Genomic DNA, 14,255 nt, shown 5'->3' with positions numbered 1-14,255 from the left:
GGTGAGTTATAGAACAAACTTCCAGCCTACTTGTGTGACAATTCCAACATCACAAGTTTCAGATCTGAACTAAAAACCTTCATGTTCATGAGAGCATACAACTAAGCCTAACTTACTAACTTATTATATTCTAACTTATTATGAAGCTGAAAAACTAGGCTCCGATTAATGATAGACTGATTAGTCACCTGATGCAGATTTTCCAAAGCCATGATTCTCTGTGGGAAAACGTCATTAACCAATAGCTCGGCCTGAAATACAGAAACATAATTTTCCTGTCATAACAACACCATGATTAACAAAAGCAGAATTGCATTAAGTGTAATAGTACATAGAACGGTGCTACTGCTTCTGTGCCTAAGTCACCTTCATGCCAAGTGAGTGAGTGAGTTTAGTTTTACGCCGCACTCAGCAAGTATTCCAGCTATATGATGGTGATGTGTAAGTAATCAAGTCTGGACCAGACAATCCAGTGATCAACAGCATGAGCATTGATATGCACAACTGGGAACCAATAACATATGTCAACCAAGTCAATGAGCCTGACCACCCAGTCCCATTACAACAAGCAGAGTCACCTTTCATGGCAAGCAAAGGTTGCTGAAGGCCTATTCTACCCTGGATCCTTACGGGTCCCTTCAAACTGAAGTAATGAAAATCATTTGTAATGAAATCACTTCTAAGATCATATATAGCTGAACGCACAAGGCTCTGCAAGTCATCTAAACTTTTCAACAAATATTTGCATTAGTAAGGTAAACATAACATTCTAAACATTACCTCTTTTCTTTCTGTACAATGTAAGCATACTGAACACTGCTAATGAATAACAATATCAATTATCATGGCCAAAAGAAGGCCAACTGTTGATCAAATTTAACATTTTATGAAGAATACAACATACTTACAACATTAATTACAGAATGGACCAAACACTCTGACATACAATCACTTTCCTTCTCAATATCAGTTCATTTGAGCTAAACTGCATTTTTATCACTATAGATACTTTTGATGTCTTGACTGAACATTCTGACTTACGAACTCAAATTCTGTTGACAGACTGAGGTAAATTCAAGCAAAAGTCTTTCATGTCATTTCAAAGAAATTGACCAACTTGTCAAATACTGATTCAAACTCATACACATAACTACTACCCTATACTTGCATAATGACATGGTCATATATGACATTATTCCTGCATGTGTCACTCTGCAATTTTGTGAAATACCCTAAAAATATTTTCAAATGAGTCAAATCTGATGCAATATTTTTTAAATGAAAGTACCTTAAATCCAAATACCTCACTAAATACAACTAACTATGCAGATTACTTACTACAAAGAACAATACAGCAAAATATGCTTTCAGAGCCCTTGCTTTATCAATATTTGATAATGGAATCATTTCATTGGCAAAATATTGTCATACCCCAAAATTTAAAAAAATACTAAACATTTACTGTGAGTCACCATGAGTCAATGTCAATGAAAAACCCCGATAACTATGCCAAATATAATTATGCAGTATCCCTGTGAAGATCCTGTTTTTCAGTAATCCAATCTCGTCATGAGAGGCAATTCATGGGATCAGGTGTTCAGACTCATGGACTTGGTTGGCACATGTCATCTTGTCGCAATTGCATAGATTGATGCTCACGCTGTTGATCACTGCATTGTCTGGTCCATACTAGATCACTTACAGATCACTGCGATATAGCTGGAATATTGCTGAATACAGCTTAAAGCAACAAACCAAACCTAAAATCTCATCAACTAAATAATGCTTGTGACCAGCAAATGTGAAAATGTCAATGATGTCCAGCACACATTCTTCATGTATGTAGTAAAATTTATGATTCGAAGCTATAAACCTTTTACCTTCTGTGAGCAATCATCCATAGTCCACTAAAATCTGGTCTACAAATCAGCATACTGGAAACACTGTACATACTTACCCAGGTAATATAATATGTAATTTGGGTGAAGGTAAAGACAACATTGTATTGGTTTACAGTCATCAATGGTTGTGTAAAGTGAACAACTATTCTTAAGGTTAACCATTTGTAAAAGCATAAAAAAGCTAAGTTAAGAACAAGCCCCCTACACATTAAAGTAACTTGCCTTGCCTTGCCAAACCATGGCTAACTTCACTAATGCTAGATACAATAAAACAGTCCTATATCTCAATCTACATTATTATGAGGAAGTACCATAACATACTTACAGCAAATGACTGCATTTCAGGTTTGAGAAAAAAGACGTCTACTGAAAGACAACTCCAATTTAGAAATTTCCATCATCCAGGTACACTTCAATGAGAGAGTAAAACTTGTAATTGTACACGTCTCATGTACCTCCATTTTAAAACAAAGTCCCAGTGTTCATGACTAATTCCTCTAGATACACTTAAATGAACTGTCATTTTAATAGCATCACTTCTGTTTTAGAACTTACTGTTTAGACACATCTTTGAGACTTACATGCAGCTGTGTAAATAAGACAGTTCTATCTAAGTCAGTTTAATGAATCTGACCAGCAATAAGCCAATCAGCTGATGTCTTCTACATGATGTAAGAGTAAAACAGAAAAATCACAACAATTATGCCATTTCAATATACACTGTTAGCAAAACAGAAAACACTGTAAACTAGTCTGTCTCAAAGTCCCTGAACTACATAATGTTCCTTTCTGCCCAGCCCTTTCTGCAATGCCTATTAGTGGCTACACAATAACCCACAAACTGTGTCATATCATTGGCCCCTATGCTCAAATGTTTGCCCTGACGCTGAAAACCAGAGCATTTGATGCATAAACTAACTCACACATGCAGTGAATTTTAAATGGTTGGTCATTGTTGATGTAATGCTACTGGGCATTAAGTTCAGATAATCTAAGCTTGTAATTTACAGTTGTTTAAAACTACTTAGTTTATTGTCTGCCAGTTAACTGCTCAGTGCTGAATAAATACCTGACATGCTTTATCTTGTATATTATAAGTAATAAAAAAATCAGTTGACATCTTGATGAAAGTTCCATACTGATGTTGACTCCCTACAACATGTCCATGACTCCCTCTCATGACACCATGGTGTCATGGGCAAACACTGATGCTAACTGGCATTCAGAATGGCTACACCCATGTCAAGCTGTGAAATTACGATAAACAGTTTGATGGGCTGCAAAAAATAGCTATTGAAATATTTAATGTAGTCAAATTTATAGAATGTTCCATTTCTCTAACCAGCGGCAAGCGGAATATTTTTACAACTTCAGTCGTGCTGCCTTGGCGCATTGAAAATATATTATCCATGTCCTTTCAAACTGAATGTGTCATGACACACAAATTCAGAACTATTTCATTCCCTGACATGTCACGCAAACACAAGCTGATTAAGTTCACACAGACGCTACTGTGATCGTCATAGTGACCTTGACCTTCTGTAAGTTATATATACAGCATGTCTTCAAATTTCAACTTAACCATGTTAACTTTTAACTTAGAAGGAATCCAGAAGTTATCCAGTTAGGCATTAATGATTGAGATGAAACCAATGAGAATGAGTATTGTGTTGACAAACCAAGAAACAATAGGGACAACCTGGCATGCAAACCCACAATAACCTGATTCTCTCATGCCTTAGGGATGCAGCTCGGCACCAAAGAAAAGGGACAAAGATTGGCACTTTACTAAATACAAAATAACAAAACATTAAACATATTTTCAGAAATGAAACCTAGTTCAATAGTTATGTACTTAAGACTTTGACCATATTAGTTGGCCCTTAATGGAAACACTAATAACTGTGAAATACTTACATCTTTCTTTGTCTTCTCAAAAAACTTCTCCAACTGAAAAACATTAAATGACTAAAATAAACTGCAGGAAGCACTTTAGGGACATTCTTCAAATTCTACATAATACTTCTATAATGTACGCACTGCCTGATAAACCCTTGAGATTATGATGTTGCATAAGCAAACATTGATGCACACAATTTTCCTTGGCATATCCATCCCCATTCACATTAAAGTAATAATGTACTGGACATGTAGAGACTTGTACTTCAGACAATGAGCCCAATAAAGCCACATAAACATCACACTGAACGCAAAGAGATTAAAAGAATAGTCATGACGATAAGTCCAGCAATTTGGCATGTTCCTCGCCTTATTTGTCATGTGTAACAGTTTGACAAGTCACATTTTAAATATATGTATGCTTGAAGTGTTCACGAATGGTGTTTCAAAGTAACAGGACATTGGGTCCTGTAAGTTTCAGGTGTCTGTCTGACCCACATCTCCAAAAGATTGTCCAGATATGGCAGTCTGAGCTGCATGACCGTTGTAGGCACCTGCGATATTAAGTGTGACTGGTACCTTTAGCAAACTCAAAACATATTACATACAGACAATGAAAGAAATAATGATTAGTATGAGGGAGCAAGGGGATTCAGGTGAATGCTCTACTTTGTTCCCCACTGGAAGATAATCAAAGCAAGACATCTGTCGAAAGATGAGTCGTAAGGTTGATTTACAAACTGATTTAGAGGGGTAATTGTGTATCTGTACAGAAGAAATATATGACCTATTTAATATATACACCCTGTGTAAATTTTCAGTCCATATAATGACACTAAAATTTCTAAGCCATAATTTCTGGTGTTAAGTGACTCGAGCTTTAAACTAGTGCCTTAATTAACTGCAAAGCGACTGAAGTAAATTTGTTCAGTACATCTAAAACAAAAGAATGGAGATACAAGTGATAATTATGGATTCTTATAATATTGGCAATGGCAATTATAAACTAAACACAACAACATGCAAACATTCAATAATTGAAGTTTTGAAGCAACAAAACATGAACGAATTCATGATAACATGATACAGGTCCAAATAATGCTAAAAATAAAAATATGCCAAATATGAAAACAGGCGTTCATCATAATACGCAGTTATCACGAGTTGGATTGGAATCTGCACTAACCATCTTGCCAGAATTGGTTTGTCTTCTGTTCACGTTATCATGAGTGTAAATTGCCTTCAAGGTGATCAGACACTCTTAAAACAATTTTTTCTTTCAGATCTCGTGCAGCATCTGCATGGCACGGAGACAATAACAAGAAGGACTTAACATGACATATTTGGGATTACAATTTCTCAGAAATGTAGTTTCTACTATGTTTGAGGCTTAAGTCCCATCCGAGATACACAATGCCATTCCGAAAGTAATCAACTGCAACAATATTTTGCCCCATTTGGCAATACAATTTTTCAATAAAGTACAGATTCTAAAATTTGCTTTAGCTGAGTCCAATCGAGGATTGAACACACTCATAAGTTAGGATCTAACTCACTCTGCCAACAGATGTGTGCATCAGAATATAATTTTATACAGCTAAGCGACTGTATCAGCAGTACTCTATACTGGTTAGCGACCAGTTATCGCCATTTTAAAGTGTTTTTTAATGATTTGCTCCATTATTTCTTAACATAATGAAACCAAATTTGTCCTGATGATAGATCAGCTATTCACCGATGTTTTCTGCTTATTTACAGTTGCTGATCGTGTTTCTCCAAAACACGGTCAACAGGAAGAGCAGTAGTGTAGATCGTGCTGTCCCAACAACTAACATGACCAGTTATCGCCATTTCTGCATTTTTTATGTTATTCATCTAATTTGACATAAACTTGGTAATAAAACTATTGTGTTTTAAACCTTCACATACTGAAGAAATTTCTTAATTGGAATATGTTTTGAAAAAGAATTAAAAGACCAAAACTCCTCCTCATTGTGGATGTTGACGGATGCTGATATAAGCTGACGGGGAAAACGGAGATGTCACCGCAGGGTTGACCTTAACAAACTTGACATTTTGAGTAGTTGTTTGCAATTTTGGCAATGTTTGTTTTCTCAGGGAAAAAGAAAAGATAAAGGTGAAAATTGACACTGACAGTTACATTTTGTCAGTATCATCTGCATGGTATCTGTCGAGTCCATAAAACGGAGATGGAAATTTGGGTCAATTCAAAGTTAAGTAACTGAATGTTGCCATTACGAGTATGTTCAGACAAATTAAAATCTGCACTTTTTCATGGACTGAGGTGTCAAGTCATAGATTCACAACACCGCCTGGATGATTTTCATTCAATTCTCATTGTTTATGAAATTTCATGTCAACACACTAATGGTAATGTGACATACCCCGACATGTTTGGGTCTCTTCTTCCAAAGGATTCACATTTGTAACGTCTACAATGTAAAATACTCACAGTAATTTTAACTCTTGTAACCTATCCTTTTCTTGGATGTGTCAATGTGTGAAATACTACGGAAGTACAAGTAAAGCTGTTGGCGATAACTGGTACACAGGTATAACTGGTCGCTAGCCAGTAAGGCTTCAGATTTCATAATTATGCAGACAAATTAATTTTTCACATCTTATCATATGTTCTAATTGAAAGTGAAATGTTTCAAGACATTTGTTATGGGAAACATGTAGATTTGTCATGGGAAAAACATGTGCAACACCTTCAGTGACCTCTGCAAGATGTTATGATGTAGATTCTGGACTGGTTGCAGATGGCAAAACACTTTTTCATTGGTTTCATACATCTATGACGCATATAATGTTTATTGAACAGTGTGTTTTTAATCAAGTCAAACTGGCAGTTAGTGTTTTGGCACTAATTCTAAGAAATAACACGCCAGCCTGTGACTTGGTTTGTCTTCATATTGCAGCTAATTATAGAAGTAGATCATATTCTGTACAGCTCTTAGGTTGGCGCTAGTAATACTGACAACTGGCAGATAAATTGTCAGGCTATTTTTCCCATACTTTCGGGGAATTCATATCTAAGCAGCATCCAATAATGTCTGGAAAATTGCTAATAATGGCTCACAGATCGTTCTTGAATGTCGTTACTGATAAATTATCGTCTGCAACGTTCCTTGAAATTCGTGCAGACGAACAATTTGAATGATCAGTGTGTAAAACAACATCATTTCGACAGAACCATTCGTGAAGTTATGAAAGCGCCCTCCGAAACAATAACCTCCACAAATCCAATGATGGAACATTGAAAATATTGAATTGCGTGTATACAAACAACTCAATCAACTTCAAAACCAAGAAAACGTGGTAAGAAAACAACTTCTCAAATAATGTTCGTTCTGTACCTCTACGTCGCTATCTAATGTAGAAGTGTTTCGAATTACCTCTTTCACCGAAGAGGACTCTTGTTTAGGCATTGTTGTGTACTTCTACAGAAACTGAACGTACAGAAAAATATTAAGTAAAACACGACAATATGCCAATCACACGCGTCTTCCGCCAAAACTTCCTTTCGTGACGCACATGCGCAAACGGAAGAATATAAGGGAGGTAATGCACATATCACACGGCATACAAAACAAATTGTCTCATACGAAAACAATCTTGGTTCGATCCTAACCTACTGAATATAATGCATAATTGCAATAAGGATAATTTTCATGAATCAGTATATTTCGCTAACTGTGTTACTGTTTACCATTAGATAATTATGCCAAGTAAAAATAGAAAGCTAATAGTCCTTACTTATTTATTTTCTCCATTAAAGTAAGATTTGTGGAAGTTGTTTCAAAGGCATTTAAAAGTTGGAGGAATCAAACTAAAGAAGTTGAACCATAAAGCACTTATAGTAAGATTTGTGGAAATATCAGGGAGGGGTGGGCCTGCCATCTTGAGCTATTCTGGAGAAGCCGAATTCAAACTCGAGATCTCTTTCAAACAGGAAAGCCAACTTTTCTGTCAAAAGGCGTCTTAATCCATTTGGACGCCTGTAGTTTGTTCAACCGTCATTTGATCGCATTACTAAATATCACTGTAATAAAATATCACTCTAGTAAATGGGTATATTTGACCTTGCCATTTTTCAGTTCTAAAGCATAATGCCATGAATTGTGGTGTTAACCAATTACTGTTTAATTGTTCACAGGATAATCTGGAAGTTTGTATGATTTGACACAAGCTAGTGTGACTTGGAGAGATTCAGTTCAATACTGTACGGGTCCACCACTGGCGTTGATGCATTGACAACGACGACGCATAGACTAATCGCACTAAACCATTGAATAAAGCTTGGGAATGTCTGAACCAATGCTTGTCCCAATTCAGCTAAAGTCGATGATTCTGGGCTCGACGTGTCTCCATTTCTCCCCATGCGCGTGCTTGATAAGGGACAGATCCAGGGAAACAACTGGCAGTTCGAGAACCGGAATATCCTGCTGTCTCACGAAATCTGTCACAACACGTGGACGGGTATTATCTTGCCTAAGCGTGAACTTAAGTCCCTGTCCTTGAATAAACGGCTGCACATGAGACCCAGTCATCTCATCTCTATATCGCAGACCTGTCACATTGCCACTTACAATAGCAAGTGATAAATTATGTCTGACTATGGGAATAGTCTACCGTTCTTAAATTTTAAATGTGAAATGTGTGAACGTCATAAATTCATGTGTCGAAAACCCATGAAGATCCGGGTTAGAATTGATCTTCAGCAACTCATGCTAGTCGTAAGATGGTTAGGCTCGCTGACACCATAGGTGGATCCAGGTGTGTGTGTGTTTGCGTGCGCGCATGTGTGTGTGCGTGAGGCGTGCCTACCCCTACCCCCACCCTTCAGTCCTGAAATGTGGAAGTGTGTAAGACTGAATGTAACAAGGCGAGCAGACAACAGTTATGTAGATATGTAGATCAATCGTTGACGGTAGTTTGATGTTAGCCGAATTATGTAATCCAGTCAGTCCGTGAGTGTGTGTCGTCAACACAGACAGACAGACAGACAGACAGACACACTCACTCACTCACTCACACACACACACACACCTACATTTTTTCAAAAAATACGTGACATCAAATTTCACGCAAAGTGCTGGTGCTATATCTTTACTCAGAGATATTTGGGTAACTTTTCAAATATCTTAAAGTTAATGCAAGTTTATGCTATGCACTGTTGCTGATTTCCTTAGTATATACATGGACCATTTGTTTGCCATGGTTGTTCCTCTCGTTAGATTTGCCAACGTCACGTGAAGGGTCAATTTGCTCAACTGAGATCTCAATAGGTTTCTTTGCTATGGGGAACAGTAACACAGTGATATTCTGGAACGTACGGGTGTTTGAGATTTTTTTTATCTTTGTGTATACATTGATGATCGTCATTACACATAATAGTCGATATATTCAAAGCGATGTAACGGCTACAATATCGTTAATTACGAAGACCTACTTTTCATTTGATCTTAATTCACGGTTATTAAACTCATGGGCAAAATAAAGTGAACACTTTATTTTGATCTATTTTGGCAAAGTTGTTCAAGTCAGTAAAAGTTTTCTAGGCCGAAACAGTTCACCGACAAAGTAATTATGCGTCGAAATGTCACATATTGGCTGTGCAGAAGGACGTGAATTTGCGAATAAATTGCCAAACGTACATCGCGGATATTTTGGCAGACTGGCAGCACCCATGACCAGGCCTACCACACAAACGGTGAAAAAATTATCAAAACTAAAGTCATATACACCAAAAACAGTGTCAAAATCACCCAAAACTGCAACAATATCCTGTAAACCAGAAACAAAGCCCCCGTAACGGAAAACTAATCGTTTGAAGTAGCAGCCCGCCTATCAGTCACAACAGCGCCCGAGAACGGTCGCCGAGCGCACAAAACGGCAGTCACAGCATCCAGAAACGGCACTCATCATCTGCGTAACCTGGTCATCACAGCAATGGAAACGACGACAACGGCTTTATAAGGTGTCGTCAGTCGACGGACCGCGCTACCACGCGTACGTGCAGCAGGTATCAGAGCGTGAAAACCAGGAACATCGTGGTGACTCAAGAACAGCGATTGTCGTAGTAGGTTACACTGGGCAAAGACTTACAAACTCATACGTACTGCCTTGTACGAAATTGGCAGCGAGTGTTTTTCACAGACGAAAGTCGATTCACAGTTTTCCATAATGATTGCATGATTTGCTTAGAGTTTTATCTATCATTAATAAGGGTGTTCATTTTGCTTTGCCCATTTTTATATGTAACCGTCACTTCTATAAAAATGGATATGATCAAGATCTATTGTAAACTATTGTATACTACTGTATACTTTTATATGGAAATACAAATTTAGCTGAAAATCTTTGACCAGAAACCGGAACTGTTTTATCTCATCAAATGTTGAAAGTTTACTAAATGACAATTGGAAACGTGTGAAAATGGAGTGTGCAGGCCCTAATGCAAGTGTGCACCCCAGCCCCTTTCTGGAAAAGCTATACCCGGCTCTGTCACAGTGAAAGTAGTACCGACAAGAAGTCATCGCTGCTCATCTTCCGGCTCGCCGACAAATGTATCCCTACTCTACACAAGAAGAGTCATCGTTGTAAATATAGACTGCCTACCTCTTTGTAGGTAGGAAAGTCATTTGCCAGGAAGGGCCGTGGAAGTTAAGTTACAATAACATTTCTAAACACATGCAGTTTTTCTTTCACCTTTATGTTGCTAAGGGAAGTACAAAACCTTCCCGCACTGAATGACCTTACCGCGGAACTATTGGCAGGTATGGCCTAGGTAGGAAGTGTGTTTTGGGCATAGAACTAACACAACAATATGCCAAGTCAAACAAATGTACAGATTTTTTCCTGCACATTGCCTGTTCTAAATCAGCGTCCAGTATGATGAAAAGACAATAATTCTCTTTTCTTCCTGTACAGTGTGGATGATATGCCGGAGAGGCGGTTGTTGCAGCATCCAAGAACTGCCACACAGATGTGTAGATAAGAATCTTCCGGCAATAATGGTCTCGAATATTGCAGATGTGTGGGTTCGTTGATAAAATGTAGTCATATTGTTACTTTAGATGATGTACTTTAAATGACAGAGAGATAATCCGAATACACGGTGTGTGTAGTCATTCAGTGGTATAGAAGGCAGGCACTAAATTCCCATACACAGAGTACTGCATCTAACACTAAGCCACATACTTGTTTTCGACGCCCTGACTTCATATGGGAATGTGCACTGAAAGAAGATCGTTTGATTTGGATGTGATACTTTCTTTTGCTTGGTGTGAACATTTTGATTGAAGATGTTTCCTTGTGAGACGTGTGTCTAGTTAACTGGTCAGCTTAACGTACACCACCTCAAAGAGCAGTCCAGTGTTGACAAATCAACAATTACAGTCACTAAAAATTCTTTGAGTCTGCTTCTGTGATATGTTCACAACGTATTTATGTAAACATACGTTTAAACTAACCAATGTAACATAGTCGGCCTCACCAATCACCTATCTTTTTGTCTGAATACCTAGGTTTATGTACTTTCAACAGCACTAAAGGCCGCATCAGGCAAGAAGCTGTATTCCTGTGTTGTCGGACATACCAATGGAGTCTGTTTTAAATGACAGTATATTTGTCAAGAATGTTTTGATTATATTGAAAACACCTGGGTTGAAAAATCAACTGAGCTTCGTTTAAGATTTTCTGATGCCTGTGAACCTTGATGTAGTTGCGTAGATCACCTGCTAGATTAATGAAAAGCTGATTATAATACCTTATTGTTCCACATGATAAATATCAAAACAAAAACGAAATGTTCCGAGGTTTTTCAACCACCCAACACTTACACGTTTACACAGTTCGTGGGTAACTAACATCATAACTGAGAGAGTCACTTATTCAAGGGTTTATTTCAGGAAGATAATATCCCTTCCTCGTTAAGGCTATATAAACCACTTACTGCTCAGTTGGAGGTTAATTTCGTTGTGATAAAGTGAAGAAAAAATAAACTTAAGTAAGAAAACAGACCACAGCGGTAAAGAAGAAAGCACTGAGATGGACCATATGTTCCTGCTGTTTCCCCACTTTACAGAAACCATGCAAACATGGCCACATTGCTGGGTTTAGTCTGGACTTCAGCTCTGTCTGTCCTGGTTTAATTTGTTTGAGACTTGGGTCTGTCTGTTCTGGTTTAGTGTGTTTAAGACCAAAGACTGTCTGTCCCTGTTTAGTGTGTTCGATACGAAGGCCTGTGTCTTTTTAATGTGTCTGAGATCTAAGCCTGTCTGTCCTGACTGAGTGTGTTTAAGACCAAAGACTGTCTGTCCCTGTTTAGTGTGTTAGATACGAAAGCCTGTCTCTTTTTAATGTGTCTGAGATCTAAGCCTGTCTGTCCTGGCTGGGTGTGTTTAAGACCAAAACCTGTCTTTCCCGGTTAAATTTCTTTAAATTTAAAGCATAATCCTGTTTTTCAGAAATCCCTGCGATGTTGATTTCCATTTCCAGACCTCACCATGTCAGTGTCAGATGAATTCGGCCTTCTTCTGAAGCATCTCCCTAGCCTTACACACTAGAACCGGCTATAGAGCGGCATTTATCTACAGCCAATGTGAACGGTCCAACCACTAGTACTATTACGATCTGCCTTATCAAAATACTGTAGTTTGATAAGAGCAGGCATCAGAAACATTTCATCATGCCGAAATGTTATAATCATCCACTGTTATTCAGAACAGGTTTCCAAAGAACTCCTTAAGATAGTGCTCTGCGTTGTTGGCCTCGCACCGCTCTTGCCTCTCTAGGTCGGTATTTGGTTAGAGGGCATGTACCAGCCAAAGTAGAGAGTATCAGCTTGTTCACATTGTTGGGGTTAGCTTGCCCTGTGCAGGCAAATTGGCCGCATTTCTGATGATAAGTTACCGTTTAACTTCATTTCTTTTACGTACCATCTGCGATTCAATTTATAAACCAAGAACACAAAGGGTGATTAATTATTTACACTTACAGTATTTTTAGCATTTGCAAATTTGTTGACATGGAACAGATGTGCATGTGTTCCCTTTTCATACGCAGTAAAGAGAGATAGAAAGAACATTTAAACCTCTGTTCTGATGTTAATTCTTTCTTATACACCATATCCTCATCTTAACAGTATTATTGAAAAAAATATCATTTTGTCTTCTACACATTCAAACAAATGTATTTTTGCGAAAACCTTCTACAGTGACATAATTACATGCGAGTTACGACCACCGTGACTCGCGCTGTAAGGACAGCTAGCAACAACAAACGGCCAGCAGAGAAAAGCTGGGGCCACGTGCAAATATGCGGAAAAAAACGTTTGGCTCACTTCCGGTTCTCGACAAAGTTTATTTTTGAAGTCTCAGGGGTATTGGCATTAGAAAACTATATCCTATGTGCGTTGATTGCATGTACAGTTCGCTCCGACACGACGCTGTCACCGCATAGTGTGACAATTTCCGGTCTCTGCCACGATGCTGTCACCGCATAGTGTGACCAACACATTCCTTATATTCCTTTGAACCTTTCTGTGACATGTCAACATACATTAAGAGATTCATATTTTTCATATTTAGATTACACCCGACATTTCCGGTCTCCGACAGGCGCGTTGCATGACTGCAAAACTGACGCTCAATGTCACATTTTGACGTTGTCAACGTTTTTCACTTTTGTTGAAATGACGCGCACACTGACGGACTACCTACACAATCTTGTCACAAATACATACTGATAATTTTGTTTCTGATAATACAGACACTGTAATCTTGAACTCAGCGGGATTGTTTTGATTGCTGGTTGCTTTTGTTGTTGTTGTTTGCATAGACTATTGCCTCGACCCGTGACTATCAAACAGTTCTATGGAGAAACATACTTTGGTGTCTAATTTAAATATCTTCATGATGACGTCAATATCCGACAACACTGATCTGACAGTTACTGTGACAATGGACGGCCCACTGTATGACGCCGTACTGTAACTCTCATACGCAGTGGTTTTCATCTGAGGGAGATATGTTTTGGCATTTTTGTTGCAATCCAACTGCAACAAAAATTGACTGACGGATTGATTGACCAGGCACATTTGCGTTTTTCCATTTCTTGTGTTAAGGAGGTATTTACGGGTGATGCAGAATGTTGTTCTGACTGCCACGATGCCATATACACACCTACTAAATTAAATCATTCATGAAGCAGGGACGCTGGGGTATGCTGGTGTATTTTACATTCATGTAAAATGCTTTAATTTCAATGGTCATTCTTGGGCCTACATTCCACCACCTCCTGGACGTACATGCTACCACCTTTTGGATGTAAACTCTACATGTCCTCGATGTACGCTCTAGCACCTCTTGGGCCTACATGCCACCACCTCCTGGACGTACATGCTACCACCTTTTGGATGTAAACTCT

At 38.2% G+C, this 14,255-nt stretch overlaps 1 protein-coding gene across 5 annotated transcripts in view; it reads right to left on the bottom strand.

The window, feature by feature from the left end:
* The window catches only part of LOC137255922 (proteasome activator complex subunit 3-like), a 28,035-nt gene extending 20,657 nt beyond the window's left edge, over positions 1–7,378 (bottom strand). Inside the window, exons 1-3 of one of the 5 annotated variants that reach the window (XM_067793516.1) lie at positions 7,220–7,378; positions 3,819–3,869; positions 189–251 (exon numbers count right to left, since the gene is read on the bottom strand). In XM_067793516.1, coding sequence (XP_067649617.1) covers positions 189–251; positions 3,819–3,869; positions 7,220–7,252 — 147 coding nt within the window. In that variant the 5' untranslated portion in view covers positions 7,253–7,378. Of the gene's footprint in view, positions 1–188; positions 252–3,818; positions 3,870–7,180 lie in introns of all 5 variants that reach the window. The other 4 variants (XM_067793517.1, XM_067793513.1, XM_067793512.1 and 1 more) reach the window with 4 other exon arrangements.
* Between the last annotated feature and the right edge of the window lie 6,877 nt (positions 7,379–14,255).

This window comes from Haliotis asinina, chromosome 11 (assembly GCF_037392515.1).
Source record: "Haliotis asinina isolate JCU_RB_2024 chromosome 11, JCU_Hal_asi_v2, whole genome shotgun sequence".
NCBI lineage: Eukaryota > Metazoa > Mollusca > Gastropoda > Lepetellida > Haliotidae > Haliotis > Haliotis asinina.
Note: the sequence above shows the minus strand (reverse complement) of the source record. Positions and strands in the feature narration are given on the sequence as shown.